At 40.6% G+C, this 21,132-nt stretch overlaps 1 protein-coding gene across 1 annotated transcript in view; it reads left to right on the top strand.

Annotated features, from left to right (window-relative positions):
• Window positions 1-3,611: 3,611 nt before the first annotated feature.
• The window catches only part of LOC141511833 (FAS-associated factor 1-like), a 243,903-nt gene continuing 226,382 nt past the window's right edge, over window positions 3,612-21,132 (top strand). The window contains exon 1 of the mRNA XM_074220850.1: window positions 3,612-4,039. Within this exon, the coding sequence (XP_074076951.1) occupies window positions 3,995-4,039 (45 nt within the window). The 5' untranslated portion in view covers window positions 3,612-3,994. The remainder of the gene's footprint in view (window positions 4,040-21,132) is intronic.

Consider the following 21,132-nt stretch of genomic DNA (forward strand, 5'->3'; position numbering starts at 1 on the left):
ACATTGATCCCTGTCCTTTCTGGTCATATGGGTCAGTCTGAGAGGTGTGAGGTGGTACCTCAGAGATGCTCTAATTTGCATTTTTCTAATAAGTAGTGATTTAAAGCAATTTTTCATATGACTATGGATTGCCTTTGCATATCCTTTGACCATTTGTTAATTGGGGAATGGCATATATATATATATATATATATATATATATATATATATATATATATATATTTGAATTTGACTCAGTTCTCTGTATGTTTTAGAAATGAGTCCTTTGCCAGAAATACTAGTTGTAAAAATTATTTCCCAATTTACTACATTTCTTTTGATCCTGGTTACAGTGGTTTTGTCTGTACAAAAGCTTTTTAATTTAGTGTAATCAAAATTGTCTAGTTTGTTTTTAATGATGTTCTCCATCTCTTCCTTTTCCATAAATCAGACAGGTAAACTATTCTTTGATCTTCTAGTTTGCTTATAATGACCAATGTGTTTTTTAATAGCCTTTCTTAAAACATTTTTTACATCCATGAAATCACCTAAACCTCAGAGCTTAAACAGTGGAGATATGATTATTTCTTTTTTACAGAAAAAGAGATCAAGGCTTTAAAAAAGGGAAGTGACTTGCCCAAGATTACACAGTTGGAAAGTGGAAAATCTGGAACTAGAACTCAGGCCTTCTGACTCAAATTCATTATTTTTAGATGTCTGCCTCCCCCATCCCACCCCATTTTTTCAGGTGCCTCCAGCAGAACAGCATATTTTCAATTGGTCTAAATCTAAATTACAAATCATATTGATGTTAATATGCCTTACACTACATTTGTGAAGGGAGGGGGGATAAATTAGTTTAAAAGGCAATGAATGTATATATCTGGAAGAATGGAGGTAGATACTTTTTAAAGAGGACCAGGAAAAGGTAAAAAATGAGACGTTTCTTTTTTAAAAACTTCTGAATTGGGCAGCTAGGTGGCACAGTGACTAAAGCATTGGCCCTGGAGTCAGGAGTACCTGGGTTCAAATCCGGTCTCAGACACTTAATAATGACCTAGCTGTGTGGCCTTGGGCAAGCCACTTAACTCCATCTGCCTTACAAAAAACCTAAAAAAAAAATTCTGAATTGGTGAAAGCCATGTTACATGATTTATTTTCAGGGGTTTGAGATAAGTGGGGGTCGGGGTTGCAAAATGACTGTTTATGATCAGAAAACTGTGAGACAAATTCCTGTGGGAGATAGGAAGCCTGTGGTTTCCTTTAAGGAGAAAGTCCTGCGAAAATGGAAATTGCTCATTGCTTCTGATTTGGTGTTTATGTTACTTCCCTTCATTTTTCCAGATTTTTAAAGTCACTGTGAATCTTGGATTCCCAAGCATTGATCATCAGGTCAGAGGGATGCCCCTTCAGAAGTTCAATGAGCTTTGCCTCATAGATGCAATTGAACTCAGTAACTACTTACTGAGTACTTTTTACATGGTGGCCATACTTCTAGACATTGGAAGGCTACAGCAAAAACACACTATGCCATAAAATATTCCTCAACTTACTGGAGATTTATGTACATTGCATAGATGAAACAATGTGGGAAAGGAGACAGTGTAAAATAAAGTTCTACATTTTATGATATCAAGTACTATGGAAGATCAGAGAGTTCCATGATTCTTTATCTATTCATATTCAAAAAATGTTAATTATGGGCCAGGAATTTATAAGATGTTGCTACAAAAACAAGATCTTAAACTGTTGTAATTCTTTTTTTTTTTAATTTTTTTGCAAGGCAAATGGGGTTAAGTGGTTTGCCCAAGGCCACACAGCTAGGTCATTATTAAGTGTCTGAGGCCGGATTTGGACTCAGGTACTCCTGACTCCAGAGCAGGTGCTCTATCCACTTTGCCACCTAGCTGCCCCAAACTGTTCTAATTCTTAAGAAATTTATATTCTATCAGGTAAAACCATGTATATAAATATATAATATATGCAGATGTTTATATATGTATATTTAATATATAATATAAACACAACACAACCGCCAGTTATCATTAACTCATGAATATACATGAATAGGAATCATGTATCATAAAGGTTGCCTGGCACTAGAGTGTAGAGTTTTAAAAGACAAATAAAGGTTTATGTTTGCTTTATCCTAAGGCAATAGGGACCGACTGGAGTATTTTTGATGAGAATGACTTTGGTCAGGTTTGAGTTCAAGGAATACCATTTTATATTTTTCTTTCTTTTTAAAATTTATTTAAGGTAATGAGGTTAAGTGTGACTTGGCCAAGGTCACACAGCTAGGCCATTATGGTCTGCTCCTGACTCCAGGCCAGCGCTCTATCCACTGCGCCACCTAGCTGTCCCTATATTTTTCTCTTTTTTAAAAAAAATCTTATTTTATATTGGCAATTTTTGTTTTACTATCAAGTTCCCTTCTGAATTTAATTATCCCTCCTTCCTAGCTGCCTATTTTTGATCTTTGTAACAAAGAGGAAAACACCAATTCAGTAAAACTGGTACATGCACCGTGTTTGATAGTCTATACACCAATGAGGGTGAAACTTAGACCCCTCAGTGTCATACCTGGATCTGCCATTTATGCACAGCCTATATCTTACATTAGGAAGTAGGGTCCCCTCTATTCAGAGGGCTGTTGTGAGGAGAAAATGCTAGAGAAACAAGGTATTGGATGCCATCATCAGGCCCTAAATGCATGGAAGAGGTTTTGAGCCTTGGCTGGTCGTGGTGAAGGCTTTATGGAGTAAGTAGGCCTAGGGCTGGGCCTCAAGACACTGGGAGCCATGCACATGATAATCACTCAAAGGCTGGGGCCTTCCTGCCTTATGCAACGTTTTCGAATGTGATTTCTCCCGTGAAGTCGTCAGGGAAGGTCTTTTTCATTGGCTGACGGTGCCGGTGCGGAGGCGCGGTGCATTCGCTTCCAGCCAAGAACGCACTTGGCCTGTGTTGCAGTCGGCCTGTCCCGGGAGGGTCTGCAATGCCCCACGCTGGCTCCTCGTGGGCTGGAGACCGGGGGAGGCCGGAGTGGCCCGTGGTGGCCGGGGCCCATCGAGGCCGCCACGGCGGGCATGGCCTCGGGATGCCCCTGGCCCTGGCTCCGCAGGCTTGGGCCCAGCACCCACGGGCCGCTCCGTCGGGCATCTCCCCGCGGCCGGGCCGCGGCTGTCTGCGGGCCTCCCCGGGGCAGGAGCGGCCTGGCCCGGGGTCGCCCTGGGCCACCTCCGCGCAGGGAGGGCGCACGCGACGGGGAGCGCGCCCGGGGGCTGTGGGCCCCCGAGCTCGGGGCCTCCGAGGCGGGCAGGGGGGGCCCGGGCTCCCCGAACGTCCCGGCGGACCAAGCCCGCGGCCGCGGGGTCCGGCGAGGGCGGCCGGCGAGGCGGCGTGCGCGCGCGCGCCCCTACGTGCCGGCGTGCGCGCGGCCCCGGCTGCGGCTCGGGCCGCGAGAGCGCCCCGCCCCGCCCCCTCTCCCCCGGATCCCGGAAAGACGCCGCCCCGCCCCTCGCGGCCGGCGCTTGACAGGAGGCCGGTCACGTGGCAGCCGCAAAGCGACGCTTTGCGACCCCAATGACAGGCAAAATGTGCGACAGCGGCGGGGCCGGCCAACCAGGGGAGGAGGCGGCGGCGGCGGCGGCCGAGGAGGCTGAGGCAGGAGCGGCTGAGGCGGCGGCGGGGACGGAGCCGGGGCCCGAGCCGGAGCCGGAGCCGGGCAGCTAGCGCAGGCGAGGAGGCGGAGGACGAGGAGCCGGAGCCGGCGGCGGAGGAGCCGGAGCCGGAGGCGGAGCGGGGCAGCGCCGGGGCCGCCGGGGAGGGGGCGCGGGGAGGGCCCGGCTCGGCTCGGCTTCTCGGCCCGCGGCGGGCCATGAGCGCCTAGGCCCCGGCCCCCTCTCCGAGACGGCGGCCCGGTCAGGCCCGGCCCGAGCAGCCGCAGCCCGAACAGCCGCCGCCGCAGCAGCCGCGGCCCGAGCCCGGGGCCCAGGGGCCCGAGGAGGCGGCCATGGCGTCCAACATGGACCGGGAGATGATCCTGGCCGACTTTCAGGTGAAGGACCCGGTGTGGGAGGGGATGAGGGAGGAGCCGGCCCCCCGCCCCCTGCCCCTCCCCCAGCCCCCCATGCCTCCCTGGCCCCCTGGGCCAGACCCTTCTTCCACGTCCCCTTCTCCTGCCGTCCATCCCCCGCTCCCCTTTGCCCCCATCCGCGACCCTCCCCTCTGTCCCCCCCTCCCCCGCTGTCTGAGGGCTGCTCAGGAGAGTGAGATTATTGGCGAAGGTGGGCGAGTGAGGAAGAGGAGCCTTTAACGCATGTTCCATTTTCAGCCACAGGCCCCAAAGGGCGACTTGGGATACAATTAGGCTGAGTTTCTGTGAATTGAGGCGCCTACGTTGGAGAAAAGAAACTGACTTTAAATACAAAAGTTTCTGAACCGTTAAATGACAAGCGTGAGAACTCGTATTTTGGATCCTTTGATCCTTTTTCTGCCCCCCAACTTCAGCGTTGAACAGTTGGTCAGTTTGCTTCTAGATGGTTTCATTTTTGCTATCCTTTTTCCAGGAATGTTACAATTGGGAATACTTCCTTTTCTCTTCCCTTTTCTGGAAGTACTTTTCCAATTCTAAATGCAGAAAATCAGGATGAACCAACCCTGGAGGTCTTTAGTGCCATTGATATAGTTCATCAAAGCCTTTTAAGAGCAGAAGCTGACATTCTCACCAGAGATGGGTAATTATTTTTGAAATTGCACAATGAAGCCCTGTGAATACCTCTGTGTTTCTCAAAACCTAATGACAAAAGGAATGCCGAGAACCTTGCTCACCTAATTTTGCATTTTTTTTTTTTTTTTGCTTACTGTGTGTCCTGGAGCTTCTTCCCTGTCAGAAACTTAATCCTTCCTGATTATTAACCTCTGCATTTGAACACTGTCTTGTGCTTCAAGGAACAGTGTTCTTCTTTGATGGAATTTTAAAAGGCAAAAACTACACAGTGAATTTTTTCCCCCTTAAGTTCCTTTATATCAGAAATGAATTGTTGTGATGATATTTTATCTTCTATTTAGCATTTCTTCTTTACCTAACATTTGATGTTACAACATAAAGATATATGGGTTGTAAACAGTTAAAATAAAACATTTTCTTATGTATTGGGGAGTGTATTTAAAATCAACTTAAAAGTTGTTTTCTTGGCTCATTCTATCATGTTTCTTACCCCCATCTCCTTCCCCCCCATCCTCATTTTATTCTCATTTAACTTTTTATTTCTAGAGCAGGCAGTAATGTGAAAAGTATATCCTGTATTTCTAGGCTTAACCTTTATACTCTTATGGAATTGTTATAATCTTGGGAGAAACCATTTAGACCAAGAAAACTTAGTTTTGTATTTACCTTCTGTCATTAAAGTTTATGATCGAAAGCTTTTTTTATTCTCCCAAACTTCTTCTTTGTAATTATTCTTTGTCTGTTTTGTGTTGGATAATACAGAGACAAAAGTCATGACACTTGTCTTGAATGAGTTTTCATCCTAAAAATGAAAGGATTATATTTGTCAGAGTTTCCTGATAACATTTGTCATTTTAGTATGGAAATGAAGCCATGGGATAATTATACTGGGATTTTATAATAATTCTAGTTTTACTCCTTAATAATATTTCACAGTCTATACAGGGGGCCATAAATTCCTTTATTTACATTATCTCATTTGATCTTAACAAGAAGATTCAAGAAACAGAGTCAAGTGTCATTATACTTTACAGAAGAAGAAACTGAACTTTGCTTTGGTAGGAGACTTTCCCAAGTTTAGCTCCTAAGTGGTGAAATTCAGGCTTGCACTTAACTCTTCTGAATCTAAATCTTAATTATTTTTTTTTATGTACTATAATTACCATTGGAAATGCTGTGAAAAGGAAAAAAGACAGAATTCTTCATTGTTCTATATTGAGGCTATTTTTGTATTGTCAAGAGAACATTATTAGGGGGAGAAAAGTTATTAACTGAAAGTACATTCAACATGTAGCCTTTCATGTTAGCAAATTTATATTCTCTTAATAAACTATCCATTACCAGAGTTATGGAACTGTTTACTTCAAATTGGGTTGTGTCTTTGACCTTAGTTTTTTTGGTGGGGTTTTTTTTTAGTAGTGGAATAGTTTTCCAATTTTTTTTTTTTTTAGGTTTGCAAGGGAAATGGGGTTAAGCGAGTTGCCCAAGGCCGCTAGGACACCTGGTGACCCCTAGTTTTCCTATTTTAATGTTGTATAAAGTCTTTGAGAGCAAACACTAAGATTAATTAGTCTTCCAGTTTTAAGAAATACTCTAGCTTTTTTGTAGGGTTTATAGACCATGGCAGGTTACCCACTTTGGCACCTTATTTGCTGGGCAGTTTGGGTAAAGGAATGCACCTTCCCATTCTACAATGATCATAACTAAATTCATTCCACCTTCATTGTAAGGCAGTTGTGACAACTCATAGTAGCTCTTAGAGTTAGGGCTTCCTTTTAAGAGAGGAACCTTGCAACTATTAGAAGTGAAAGCATGTTTATTATAAACATCAAATTTTGTTGGTTGTTGGCAAATTCTATTTATGGAGAATCTTGTGGCTTAATTTCTGGTTCATCCACTGTAGGCTAGATCAGGAATGTGAGCTTCTTTTTAGCTCAGTGACTCGGAGAGAAAATATCCAGCTTGGCATTTACCTGATATAATCAGGACTTTGTTAGACTGTGTGAGTGAAATCTTTTAAAATGTCAGGGATCTTTGATTTACTCTGTGTGGGTGCACCCTCCATGGAAGCCAGTTACCATGTAACTGCCATGGCAGAGCAGTTCTTCATCTTGTAGCTACTCAGGTGTGTTCTGCAGACTCAGCTGGACTGGTCTTGCTAGTTTGTACTTGTGTTCTGTTGGCAGAATCGGAGGAGGAGGGTAGTGGTGGTAGTAGTCATAGCAGATCCAGTGGATCCAAAGTGAGTCAATGAATGCCAAACACTTTGCAAATCTTAAGGCTCTATAGAAGTGTGACTTGCCATTTACAAAATACTTTACATCCATTGACTCACTTTGGATCAACTATACCTTGAAGTTAAAGCAGAACTTCAGTGAAATGCTCAGCATAAAAGAAAATTATCAAAAATATCTTCAGTGGGAAGATTGCCAGCAAGTATTCCTTTTAATCTTTTATTTGAAATTCTACTCTAAATTGAATGCAGTTTCAGGTTAATTAGAATTTGAAGAATATTGCCCAGAATCAATTTGGAGTGAGTAGTGTTAGTATAGTATGTTTCTGGTAAAGAACTAAATAAATACAGTGATTTTTTTACAGGTCTGACAGTCAGGAGCCCTGGAGGGGGGGTTAGAAAAGATATTTTTTAGGTTTAAAAGGCCAGGCAAACAATGATGAGTCATAAGGTTTTTTTCCTTAATACTTTTCTCTGACAAAGAGATGGATTCAACTGGAATCTCTGACTCTGGTTGTTTTTGCTTAATTATGTTACAGTATAGAATAAAGATGATCAGGAAATCAAAACATTCAGAGCCCAATCTCTCCTTGGGATGGAGTGGTGGTAGTGATATTTGATTGGTAGAGGGGAGCTCCTGTATGAGAAAGCAACACCTCTGAAGCTTATAGGCTTAGAGAATTGTCAGAGTCATGAGAACTTAGATGACTCACTCAGGTTGGGTCAGAGGAGGATCCTTCTTATGGTCTGAGTGGTTATAGTATCAAGACAGTTCTGTGTTGAAAATTCTCAATTATTAGTTGCCTCATTTGTTTATTGAAATAAGCATGTTTTTGATTAGGTAGTCTCTAGAACTCTAAATTTGACACTGGAATAGCTAATTAATGACCTCCTTACTATATTCTTCTCTCCCCTCTCTCTCCCCCACACACACCAAGAAAAAAAATAACAGATCAATTTTCTATGAATATTATGAGTATTATTTGTGGAGAGGGCAAACCTTTACCCCTCCCAGAGCGATTTTAGATGACCCATCATTGGAAGTGGTAACATTATAAATAGTTTTGTTTTGTAAGTGGAGTTCCATTCATACATGCTTAGATTTAGAGTGATATGTTTCTTCCAGATCTTTTTTTTTTTTTAGGTTTTTGCAAAGCAATGGGGTTAAGTGATTGGCCCAAGGCCACACAGCTAGGTCATTATTAAGTGTCTGAGGCCGGATTTAAACTCAGGTCCTCCTGACTCCAGGGCTGGTGCTCTTTCCACTGCACCACCTAGCTGCCCCTGTCTTATACTTAGCCATTGAGAAGGGGCAAAGAAAAGAGGACTACTCACTTGACATTAGAGAAGAATTCTCACTAGCAATGACATTTTCCTCCATACTGTCTCTCTGGAAAGAAATCTTGATGACTCCAGTGAAAACTGGCTTTTTTTTTTTAATCCTTGTTTATTGGTAGTTCCACATCTTGGATTTTTCTCTGTGTGTTCACTGAGGCAGCCTTTTCATCTGCTCCTCACAAAAGCTCAGGTGATAGGTTGGTTTGCATATAGCCATTTGGGACCAAGCCAAAACAGGAAGAAAGCTTATCTGTTCATGTTGCTCTGGATAGTTTTTCATTGGTGAGGATGTCATCACGGATCTCTTGAAGTAACCATCATCAGGGTTAGCTGATTTTTCTGTGAGGCTGTGAGGCTCATTCCTCACTGGTTCCTTCATAACATTTTATTCTTTCTTGTTTACTCTCTTGAGTTCAGAAACTTCTCCCCCATCCCCCCACCCCCAGTTTGACCTAAAGCCAGACTCAGTCTGTCCTGCCACCTTTTGCCTGCTGCCTTTGCATAGGCCTTTCCCCAATGTGGTCCTCTAGCACAATCTTCTTGTTTTCCAGAAGAAAAAACTGAGGTCCAAAGAGGTTAAGAGTTTATTTGAAGTCAGGCAGCTAGGTGGCGCAGTTGAAAGAGTACCAGCCCTGGAGTCAGGAGTACCTGAATTCAAATCCTCAGACACTTCATAATGACCTAGCTGTGTGGCCTTGGGCAAGCCACTTAACCCCATTTGCCTTTCAAAAACCTAAAAAAATAAGAGTTTATTTGAAGTCACAAAGAGAGCAAGTAGCAGACCTTGGATTTAAACTATCTATTTATTACAATTTCAGTATTCTTTCTACTGTTCCTCCTGCTTCTTGTCTTCAAGACTCAATTCCATGAAACCTTCCTTGATGCCTCACTCCTACTCCCCAGCTTAAAAGTATTCTCCCTTTCCCTAATTTGCTAAGAATACTTTGAATCTTCCTCTTTTTATTTTTTTTTTAATTTGTTTTTTTAGGGTTTTTTGCAAGGCAATGGGATTAAGTGACTTGCCCAAGGCCACACAGCTAGGTATTTATGAAGTGTCTGAGGCCGGGTTTGAACTCAGGTACTCCTTCCTGACTCCAGGAACAGTGCTCTATCTACTGCGCCACCTAGCTGCACCGAATCTTCCTCTTTCTTCCTCACAAATCCCTCTTTTCTTAAAGGCTAGAAGGACAACTTGAGCTCTGTGTCCATACCTAAAACTTGTTGTCACAAGATGTTATGACAAGGCCTTCAGCATGTCAGGTAGGACTATGAGTAATTTCTGGATAAAATTGATACCTGGATCAAAATTGAATAGGATGAGGAGATTTTTGATCTGCTCTGATGGGAGAGGAACTAGATCTGTGAATCTTAGCTGGTATGGGGGGAATTAAACCCTTTTTTTTTATTGTGTGCCCTATTAATAGAAAAAAATTTGGAGCCGCCCCAACATAGTTATGTGTGTGTTCCTTTGACACTTATTAGTTATATAGTTCCATGGCAATGTTCTCTACCTCCTATGGTTGTCAGGGTGATTAAACAAGTTTAGATTTATAAAGTACTTGTCAAACCTGAAAGACCTATATAAATGCTAGTAAATGTTATATATAATTTATGTATTTGTGCAATGTTGCTGATATAACATGCATATTATAGTACACCAAAAATAGAAATTAAAAAGGATGAGCCAAAATGAACAATATTAAAAATATGAAAAGTATATTTTGATTGACAATCCAAAAGCTCAGGCCTGAGGGAAGAATTACGTGTTTGCATTGCTATTTATAGGGGAAGCTAAGGGGTAGCTAGGTGGCACAGTGGATAGAGCACCAGCCCTGGAGTCAGGAAGACCTGAGTTCAAATCTGGTCTCAGACACTTAATAATTACCTAGCTGTGTGGCCTTGGGCAAGCCACTTAACCCCATTGCCTTACCAAAAAAAACAAACAAAACAAAAAACTAAACTAAACCTAAAACTATAGGGGCAGCCAGGTGACCTGGTAGATAGAGGGCTGAGCCTGGAGTCAGGAATACTCATCTTTCTGAGGTCAAATCTGGCCGGCCGCAAACACTTCCTATAACTGTCCTTGGGTAAGTCACTTGACTCTTTTGCCTCAATTTCTTCACGTGACAAATGAGCTGGAGAAAGAAATGGCAAACCACTCCAATATCTTTGCCAAGAAAATCCCAAATGGGATCAGGAAAAGCTGGACTGAACTGAAAAACTAATGAATTGAACAACAGAGCACTTGTCAGCTTTGGGTACATGCCCAAGGTCCTGGTATTGGATTTTAAACTGGCTTTGTGGCAAAAGTAACAGAATTGAATCTTAGGCAAACTGGCATCAAGTTGTTACATACTTAGTTTTACTTGAAACTACATTGTATTTTCAGTGAAAGGGAAAAAAAAAACTTGCTTATGATCAACTGGAGATAATATAAGCAAAAGAAAATATTCTTCCAAAAAAGTGATTTTTGAGGAGATGAAATGTTTGTTTAAACTCATTTCCTCCTTCCCTTCTCCCACCCTGATGTGTCATTGAGGAATAGGAGATTAGATGGAGATGATGGCTAGAGCTTAAAGTCTGAGTTGACCATCTAGTTCAATTCCTTCGTTTTACAGACAAAGAAGTAAGGGCACCAATTGGGAAAAAGATTTATCTGAGGCTCTTCAGGTATTAATAGCTGTGATTTGAACTCAGACATTTCATAGATTTTTTTTCCCCCTTTCTATCACTATCACACTGCTTCCCCAGTATTAAGGATGTTAAAGTGAAGAGATAATACAGAAATTTGTCATGATAGCATTCATATTTCCATTCAGAGAGTTGTTTTCATTAAGGGAAAATTTTAAATAGTTTATCAACTTACTCAAAAAAAAAAGTCACTTATATTCTTGGAATAAGATATCTTTAAAATTCCATCAACTTTTCCCATTTTCAGATAAAGGTGAAAATTCTTTTTCTAGGGGGTTTACTTCATGTACTAAATATGAGTAATTGAAGAGAAAGTTTTTTTTTGGAATAACAGTACTCTTTTTACCAATATTTTAACAAAATGGGAGACTTTAATGCACAAAAGGTGTATTCAGCAAAAGAGAGCGGACAAAATAGATGAGATCTATTTTTATTGTATCTATTGATGCAACATGTTCTGTTAGCCAATTTCTTTTTAAGCTGACTTTGTTTTGCCAATAGAACAGCATGTGCTAATCATAATGTTGAAAAATGTAGGCTGGCTGGCTCATTTTTAAGATTAGAAAGATACTGGAGGGGTGGCTAGGTGGCATAGTGGATAAAGCACCAGCCTTGGAGTCAGGAGTATCTGGGTTCAAATCCGGTCTCAGACACTTAATAATTACCTAGCTGTGTGGCCTTGGGCAAGGCACTTAACCCCATTTTGCCTTGCAAAAACCTAAAAAAAAAAAAAAAGATACTGGAAGGTTATTTGTCTACCCATTTACATATTCATAGTACAGTAAAATCAAAGTATTTGTTATACTGACACGATACATGTTTTTGGTATTTTAGTTGAAAGATTTTGGTAGATCAGAAATCTCTGCAGCGGTTCTAGGGTTAAAGAAATGTGCCAAGATAAGATTATTAATATTCCAAAATATAACCCCATCTTTTCCTGGCAATGCCTACTGGAAGTGTTTTGATTTCCTTTTTAATACAGCCTGCACAGACATCTTTTTGTGTGCTGATGACTGAACAATGGAGTCTGGCAATTGCTCAGGATAGGTTCTAGAGGTCCCCTTGGCTCAATAAAACTAAAAGTTATCCCCTGAGGTTAGAGGCTCATGAATATTTGAAACTTGAAATCCTGAGTTGAGAAGACAGGAGGTGTCAGAGAAGATGGAGACGTGGCAACCTGTACACAGGCAAACACTCCAGTCCTAGTCATTGTCTTATGTTGAGAAAGTGTCAATACCCCTGGGGTTATATATGGGACTTTAATTCTGATTTTTCTCTTCTTTGAGAGTCCTTTCTTAGCCATCTGACTCTGAGCTTCTTTAATTGTTATCAACATTTTTCTGTTCTGACCTTGTTGGATTCATGGTAGGGATAGGAAAAGCATGAGAAAACATGATCAGTCAGTTAATAAGCATTTACTAGGTGTTTGCTAGGTGCCAGGTACTCCAGGAAGCACTTGAGGCTACGAGGCAAGACTTTTTCCCTCAAGGAATTTGCTTTTTAACAGAGGAAGCTACATGTAATTAGCTAGGCATGCACAAGCTATATACAGAATAGTTAGGGTTAATCTGAAAGGGGATGGCCTTAGCAGCTGGGGATGGGAGTGGGATTGATGACTGTGACTGAAGACAGTATAGGAAAGACCTTCACCTCTCTTCTTCAGCAAAATCTTTAATCTCTTCCTATGACTGATTTCTCCCCTTTTGTCTACAAACTCAACTCTGCTTATTCTTAAAAATCTTTCATTAAACTGTTCTCTAATAATACTTTTCATCTAGATATATCTTTATGAATACCAGCAATGTCCTGGTAAGTGTTGAAAAATTGACTTTCTGCATTACTAATGTTTTTTCCATTCTCTTTCCTAAGTCTTGACAGTCCACAAAGTAATCAGTTAAGTCCTGATTTGTTATGTTTGCTGATTCCTTTTTGGGATCCACTAATGTCTGTCCCTAGTTATTATCATGCTGATCTCCCCATTAGAATGTCTTTGAAGACTAACTCTTTGCTTTCTTTGTAACTCCATTTATTAGCATCCATTCAAGAAATACATGTTGACTAATCTCTATGCCCACTAACTTCCCTAATTACCCTTTAATTTCTCTCCTCCGCCAAACCAATTACTGCCTATACTGGATATCTTCATTCTGCCTCGAGGGCCCCCCCCCCCATTTTTGTAAGGCAATGGGGTTAAGGCTTGCCCAAGGTCACATAGCTAGGTCATCATTAAGTGCCTGAGGTCAGATTTGATCTCAGGGGTGATCGATGCTCTATCCACTGCACCACCTAACTGCCCCCCACCTTCTCTTTTAAACTCTCTGCAACATCATTATTCAACTAGAACTACTCTTTTCAGAATAACCAGTGATTTCTTAATCACCAAATCTTGACTTCTTTGCTGTATTTGATAGTTGTTCTTTCTCCTTCTTGATACTCTGCCCTCTGTAGGCTTTCATCTCTCTTGGTTCTCTTACCCTATTCAACTAATCCTTCTTGGTCTTCTCTGTTGTATCCACTGTGAGTATATTTTAGACTTTGTCTTAGGCCTCCTTCTCCACCATCTCATATTCATATTCATACTCATATTCATCTTCTTTGACTTGTTGATTTCATTTGATCTCATGAGTTCAATTATTATCTGTGTAACTGGTTCTCAGATCTTTTTTGTCCAGCTTTAGTCTTTCTCCTAAATTCTAGTCCTACATCACTGCCTGCTGGACGTTTTGAATCAGTTTTCTTGTAGGCAACTCAATAGGTCCAAAGTAGAATTTATTACACTTCCCCTAAATCCATCCCTATTCCATTCTGCCCAATTATTGTCTGATTCCATCAGCCATCCAGTCACCTAGGTTATGACCTCTCAGAGTCATGCTCATTTTCTTACTATCTTCACAACATGTCTTACCTCTATTCCTTTCTGTCTATTTACACACATACCACCCTAGGTCAGTTCCTAATCCCCTTTTATTTAGACTATTATAATAGTCTTCTATTGGATCTCCTCCTTACAACTACCAAAGCAGTTTTCTTAAAATGTCTATCTGACAATGGCAATCCCCTGCCCTTACTCAATAAATGCTGGGAACTCCTTATTACTTTTAGGATATAAGCTCCTTATTTGATTATTTGAAACTCTTTACATCCTTTCGTTTTCTTTCCTTCATTCTTGCTGCTGTTAGCTTCCATACCGTTGCATACAGATTTTACACCATCTCTTTGATCTATATCTTCTTGTCTGGTATGCTTTCTTTCCTCACCTCCAGCCCTTACAGTCTCTAGTTTCCTTACAGACTTCGTTCAAGCTTTACCTCCTACAGGAGGTCTTTCAGGGTCTCCCCTACTTGCTAGTGCCTTCCCTTCTAGGGCTTTCTTCTGTGTATATATACAATATAAACTCTTTGTGATCAGGGATGGTTTTTTGTTTTTATTTGTATTCCCATTTGTTAACACAGTGCTTAGAACATGGCAAATGATTGATAAATGCTTTGATTGACATGAAAAATTAAATAATAGTACAAGAGAATAATTCAAGAATGCTCATGCCCATGTTTACAATGCTTTTAACTGCCCAAGTACCTTCCTCATAATGGCCCCGTGGGATAGGTAATGTTTGTCTCTGTGTCATTGTTCCTCTGTTATAAATGAAGAAGCAAGTAGATGCTACTGAATGCGAAGTCAAGAAGACCTGCATTCAGATAACTGCATTGGATCTGTATTAATTGTGTGATTCTGGCCCAATCATTTAATTTCTCAATTTAAGCTTCCTCCTCTGCCAAATGGTGAAAATTATAGCATGTACCTCCTTGAGTCATTGTAAGGATTGCAGTCTGCAAACATTAAAGCAGTATATAAAAGTTGAGAATTGTGATTATTGTCACACTATGAAGGAAGGCCCAAGTCATTGGTTCAATGACTCCTGATTGGATAGAGAGTGACTGCCTCGGGCCCAGATGAAGTTACCATGTGCCAAGCTCAGTTCATCTTTCACTCCGTAGGCTAGGATCATTAGGTTGTACTTGATTAAGTATGAGACATTTATACTTCTGTTGTACATTGTTCATAATGAACCATGAGGTTAGAGTGGTAGGTTCACCCCAAACTGTTCAGATACTTATAAGTTAGCCATAGAGATTTATTGAAGGTTCTGAGTGGAGGAAAGACATCTTGAATACCTTTTTTTAAAAAGGAAGTCTATACTTGGGGATGTTTTACCTGGAAAAAGAGTAGGTAGGCATGATAGCTGTGATAGATCTGAAGGGGTTTCCCTAGTATGTGCAAAGAGCAGGATTAAAGATCTAAAGAGATTGGGATGCAGTCACCTGAAGTCCAGTCAGCCAGCCTTGTTTAGTATCTACTACTTTGTTCACTTAGCAGTGGGCTTAAGTGCTAGAAATACAAAGAAAGGAAAGACCGTATTCTCATGGGGTAGACAATATGGAAACAACTAGGTACAACAAGAAATATACAGCTTAATTTGGAGATAATCAACATAGAGAAGCACTAGGATTGACTGGGATTGGAAAAAGCAAGCAGATCTGTATCCCAGGATTCCAAGGTATCATTGGAGAATAAAGTATAAAAAGGCTGGAGAGGTAGGAGGAACCAAGTTATAAAGTGATTTGAATGCTAAACAGGTTTTTATATTTGATCCTGGAGGTATTAGGAGTCACTGGATTTTATTGTAATGGGGAGTGGTGATGGTGGTGTAATATGATCGGAGCTATGCTTTGAGAATAAGATGATGAATTTGATAGCAGAGTGAAGTAGGGATTGGAATGGGAAGAGACTTGATTCAGTCAGAGACAGCAAGCAGGAAATAATAATAGCTTAGGTTAAAAGGATTGAGACCCTGTGTCAGCTAAATAATAGTGTCAGAGGAGAGAAGGGGATGTATACAAGAGAGGTTTCAAGAATAAATGTAAAAGATCTTGGCACTGCCTGGAGATAGGAGTGAAAGGGACAGAGGATCAAGTGGAGGGGACCATTAGAGTCCACTGGTCAAGTCATTTCACTCTGTTTGCCTCAGTTTCTTTATCTGTAAAATGAACTGGAAAAGGAAATGGCAAATCACTCCAGCATCTTTGTCAAGAAAATCAAAATTGGGGTCATGGAGAGTGGGATAGCTAGAGGCAGCCTCAACAAGACATGCGCATTCTCCATACAGTTTTCCCTGTTAAGAATTATCTCTCTCCTGAGCACTTTATCTTTCTAGCCTCATTCCTCCATACCCTGCTTTGCATTAAATTTGTGTATGAATCATAATTCATCCCAGTAGGTTGCTTTTTTTGGTCTTTCATTCTCAAAGAAAACCATGACATTGATGGTGATGAATCTTACTAATCTGAAATGAGAAATGTTTGTTCATTTTCTTTTCTTTCTAAAAATCATCTATCTATCTATCTATGTAATGCAATGGGGTTAAGTGTCTTGCCCAAGGTCACATAAGTAATTATGAAGTGTCTGAGGTCGGATTTGAACTCAGGTCCTCCTGACTCCAGGGCTGGTGCTCTTTATCTAGCTGCCTCAATTCAACTGTCTTTGTAAGGAAGCTTGGTGGTGCAGTGGATAGAGTGTTAGACTTGGAGTCAACAGGATCTGAGTTCAGATGTTATCTCAGACATTAGTTCTGTGATTCTGGGCAAGTCACTTAACTACTTTCAACCTCAGTTTCCTCATCTATGAAATGGGCACAATAATAGCATTTCCTTCACAGGGTTATTATGAAGATTAAATAACATGTACTGTACTTTGTAAACCTGAAAGTGATACGGAAATGCTCTCTGTTAGACCCGACTTCTACCTTCTCTAGTTGCCTAACCCATTTATGCTACTTTTTGATTTTCTAAAGTATACTCCTAAAGCATAATATTTAGGACACTGGGCTTAGGAGTCAGATCCTTCCTTAGACATTCACAGATTCATACATTCAGATGTCTTTTTTCCTACATTCTTTTTTTTCCCTTTATTTGGAACCCTATTGTTTGAAATTTGGTAGAATATTCATGTCACAAATTGTGTTTCACCAAGTCTTGGCTTTATTTTTAAGCTCGTTCCTGTTAGAGTTCAGCAATTTTCTCATTGTATTTTACCTTCTTGTTTTAAGATTTCCATCAGGTAATCAATAAACATTTATTAAACTCCTGCTACAGGACCAGGTAGGTGTTAATGTTTGTCTTTCAATTTTTTTTTTTTCCTAAGAAGACCATGGCGTCAAGGAGATGATGCCATGACAAACATGTAAATTGGATTTGAGGGGCGGGGGGGGGGGGGCTGTGCTAAGTCACCAGACTCACTTTCTCCTTCAGAGCTACCTGGGGTTCCAGTGGCCAGATATGAATCAAAACAACTGGAGATGGCCCTGGATGTGAAGCAATCAGGGTTAAGTGGCTTGCCCAGGTCACACAGCTAGTGCCAGAGGCTGTATTGGAACTCCTGATTCCAAGGCCAGTGCTCTGTCCACTGCACTTTCCAGTCACCCTAGGAAGGTGTTAAAGAAAGCTGAACAAAGTAGTTTTACAAAAGACATTAGCAGCTAGGGGGAAATTGGAAAGGTTCCAGCAGAATGTTGATTGAGCTGAGAATTTAAGGAAAGCAGAATCCAAGAGACAGAGATGAGGAAGGGGAGCATTCCAGGCATGGAGGAGAGGTCTGCTGCAGTCACAAGGGACTAGAGGTGGTGATAAGTGTAAAAAGGATTGAGTTAAACCAAGATACCTGGAACTCCAACCGTAAGTAGAGGGGAACAATCTGTAAGAAGTCTGGAAAGAAGGGAGGAAGGTTATGAGGAACTTTAAGTGCCAGAGGAGCTTCCTAGAGATAATAGGGAGCCATGAACTTTGTTGTAGAATGACATGGTCAGATTTGAGCTTTGGGGGAATTCCTTTGGTATCTGTGGGGCGTTAGGTTGGAAGGGATGGGATTGGAGGCAGACAAAAGACTTGGCAAAGGTCCAAGTGAATGGCTGTGTGAGTGAAGAGAAGGGAATGTATTTAAGAGATGTGACAAAAACGTGAATAAACATTTATTAAATTCTAATATAGGCTGGGCTAAGCACTGGGGTTACGAGAAGACAAAAGACAGGCCCTACCTTCAAGGAATTTTCTGGGGAGATGGGGTTATCTCTTTTGAATCTTACAGCAACCTGTGAGGTAGGTGCTATTATTATTGCCATTTATGTAGTTGAGAGAACATTTAGAGATCTGCCTTCAGGCAGTTAGGTGGTATTGTGGATAAAACACTGGCATTGGAGTCTGGAGGATGGGAGTTTGAATCCTGCCTCAGACACTTCACACTAGCTGAGGCAATTCATTTAATCGCAGTTGCTTCACCCTTAGGGCTATCTCCAGTCTTCCTGATTCATATCTGGTCATTGGATCCAAATACCTCTGTAGGAGAAAGTGAAACTGGTGACTTAACTCAGGCCCCCCCCCCCCCATGTCTCTCTCTTTCTCTCCCTCTCCCCCACACTAAAATCCAATTCATGTGCTTGTCATGGGATCACCTTCCTGATGTCATGGTCTTCTTTGAGAACGAAGAATAAACATCATTGCTCTACATGCCATCTTGCTTTGTATTAAAGCTAAACTAACTGGTGGGGGAAGCTAACAAAAACAGGTGCTTTGGTTTGTGTGTTTTTTTCTTTTTGAAGGGACAGGGAGCAGGGAGAAAAAAAATAGACTCCGAGAAAGTTTGTTTAGGAAGAATGGGGAATCCCACCAGAGAGAGGCAGAGCTATTCAATTATTATTTTGCTTTTGTTTCCTCTGCCAAAGGAGAGGAACCTTTGAACTTACAATGACAGAACAGAAATGGCTACAGGGAGCTAATTCCCTAGATGTGTAAAGCAGATAGTAAGAGAGCCCAGATGCTCTTGATGAATTCAGATTACCTGGCCCAGATACACTGCATCCTTTGGTAATAATAACTTGCATACTGAAATCACATCTGGCAGATGTGATTGTTAGGTCACTGTCAGTAATATTTGGAAGAAAGTGCCACAATACTATAGAAGGATCATTTTTTGAAAATAATTTTTTATTGATATCTTATTTTTATATCACTATTATTTCCTTAGTATATCCCTTCTCCCTCCTCCTCCTAAAGTGTCAGCCTTTATAATAAATGTTAAAAACTGGCCAATATGTTGGAAAAATTTGCTATCATTTATAGATGTTCTATATCCATAATTGTCACTTAGGTAAAGCAACACAGGAGGTATTTTTTCTTATCAGTTCTTTAGGTCATGATATTTTGACAACATTCAATTTTAGTTATTTTGTTGTTCTTTCCATTTATATCATTTTAGTTGTTGTACACAGCATTTTTCTGGCACTACTTTATTGTTTTTTATTTCTTTATTTTTTAAATTTTACAATTTCCCCCCCCAATTTCTCTTCCCACCCCCACAGAAGGCAGCCTAATAGTCTTTACATTGTTTCCATGTTATACATTGAACAAAATTGAATGTGTTGAGAGAGAAATTATGCCCTTAAGGAAAAAATAAAATATAAGAGCAAAATTACATAATAAGATAATTTTTTTTATATTAAAGTTAATAGTCTTTGGGCTTTGTTTAAACTCCAAAATTCTTTCTCTGGATACAGATGGTATTCTCCATCGCAGATACCCCAAAATTGTCCCTGGTTGTTGCATTGATGGAATGAGCAAGTTCATTAAGGTTGATCATCATCCCCATGTTGCTGTTAGGGTGTACAGTGTTCTCGTTCTGCTCATCTCGCTCAGCATCAGTTCCTGCAGATCCTTCCATGCTTCTCTGAATTCCCATCTCTCCTGGTTTCTAATATAACAGTAGCGTTCCATAATGTACATATACCACAATTTGTTCAGCCATTCCCCAATTGATAGACATTTACTTGATTTCCAATTCTTTGTCACCACAAACAGAGCTGCTATGAATATTTTTGTACAAGTGATGTTTTTATCCTTTTTCATGATCTCTTCATGGTATAGACCCAGTAGTGGGCATTGTTGTATTAAAGGGGATGCACATTTTTATTGTCCTTTAGGCATAATTCCAGATTGCTCTTCAGAAAGGTTGAATCAGTTCACAGCTCCACCAACAATGTATTAGTGTCCCAGATTTCCCACATCCCTTCCAACAGTGATCATTGTCCTTTCTGGTCATATTGGTCAGTCTGAGAGGTGTTATGTGGTTTCTTAGAGATCCTTTAATTTACATTTCTCTAATCAGTAATGATTTAGAGCAATTTTTCTATGGATTGCTTTGATTTCCTTATCTGTAAATTCTGGCACTGCTTTCTTTGCTTTGAAAGTCTTTCCATGCTTTGCTGTATCATATATATTATTTAAAAACATTTTTATAGAACAGCAATAGTCTGTGCTTGATCAGTGACTTTTCAGTTTATAAGATGTGCCTAGTTCTTTGCTACTATACCAAGGGTTGCTACACAGAGGACCTTTATTTTTGTCACTGACCTCTTTGGGGTAAATATTTGGGTCAAAGATTATAGGCATTTTAATTTATTTGCCTAAAGACTAATGTCTCATTTTCCAAAAATGAGAAGTGAACAGCCTATAAACTTTAGATCAATTGAACTTGACTTAAATTCCTGAAATATTCTATAACTAATCTTTAAAAAGATGGTTAGTGAATATCTAGAAACAGAAGTGAGAAACAATTTCATTCAGAAAAGACATACCTTATGTCTCTCTCTCTCTCTCTCTCTCTCTCTCTCTCTCTCTCTCTTTAGGTTTTTGCAAGGCAAACAGGTTAAGTGGCTTGCCCAAGGTCACACAGCTAGGTAATTATTAAGTGTCTGAGGCCAAATTTGAACTCAGGTACTCCTGACTCCAGGGCTGGTGCTCTATCCAGTGCACCACCTAGCTGCCCCCCCTTATGTCCTTTTTTTGATGGGATCATTATCCTATCAAATAACAGTAGATTACAGATAGAGTTGATTTAACAAAGTGAGTTTTCTATCTCATTTTCAAATGCAGCCTTCCCTGAGATCTAAGTGGGGCCAGTGCTTTGAATGTTGCTTAAACCTTTTAGTGAGGTTTAAAGGCTCTTATTTTCCCAAACCTAGATGAAATGATTTTTTTTATTAGTGGCCTTATGATCTGGTCATAGATCAATCTATTCATGAGAAATACCCAAAGCTTTCATGGAAGAGACACTT

Source organism: Macrotis lagotis, chromosome 2 (assembly GCF_037893015.1).
Source record: "Macrotis lagotis isolate mMagLag1 chromosome 2, bilby.v1.9.chrom.fasta, whole genome shotgun sequence".
Lineage (NCBI taxonomy): Eukaryota > Metazoa > Chordata > Mammalia > Peramelemorphia > Peramelidae > Macrotis > Macrotis lagotis.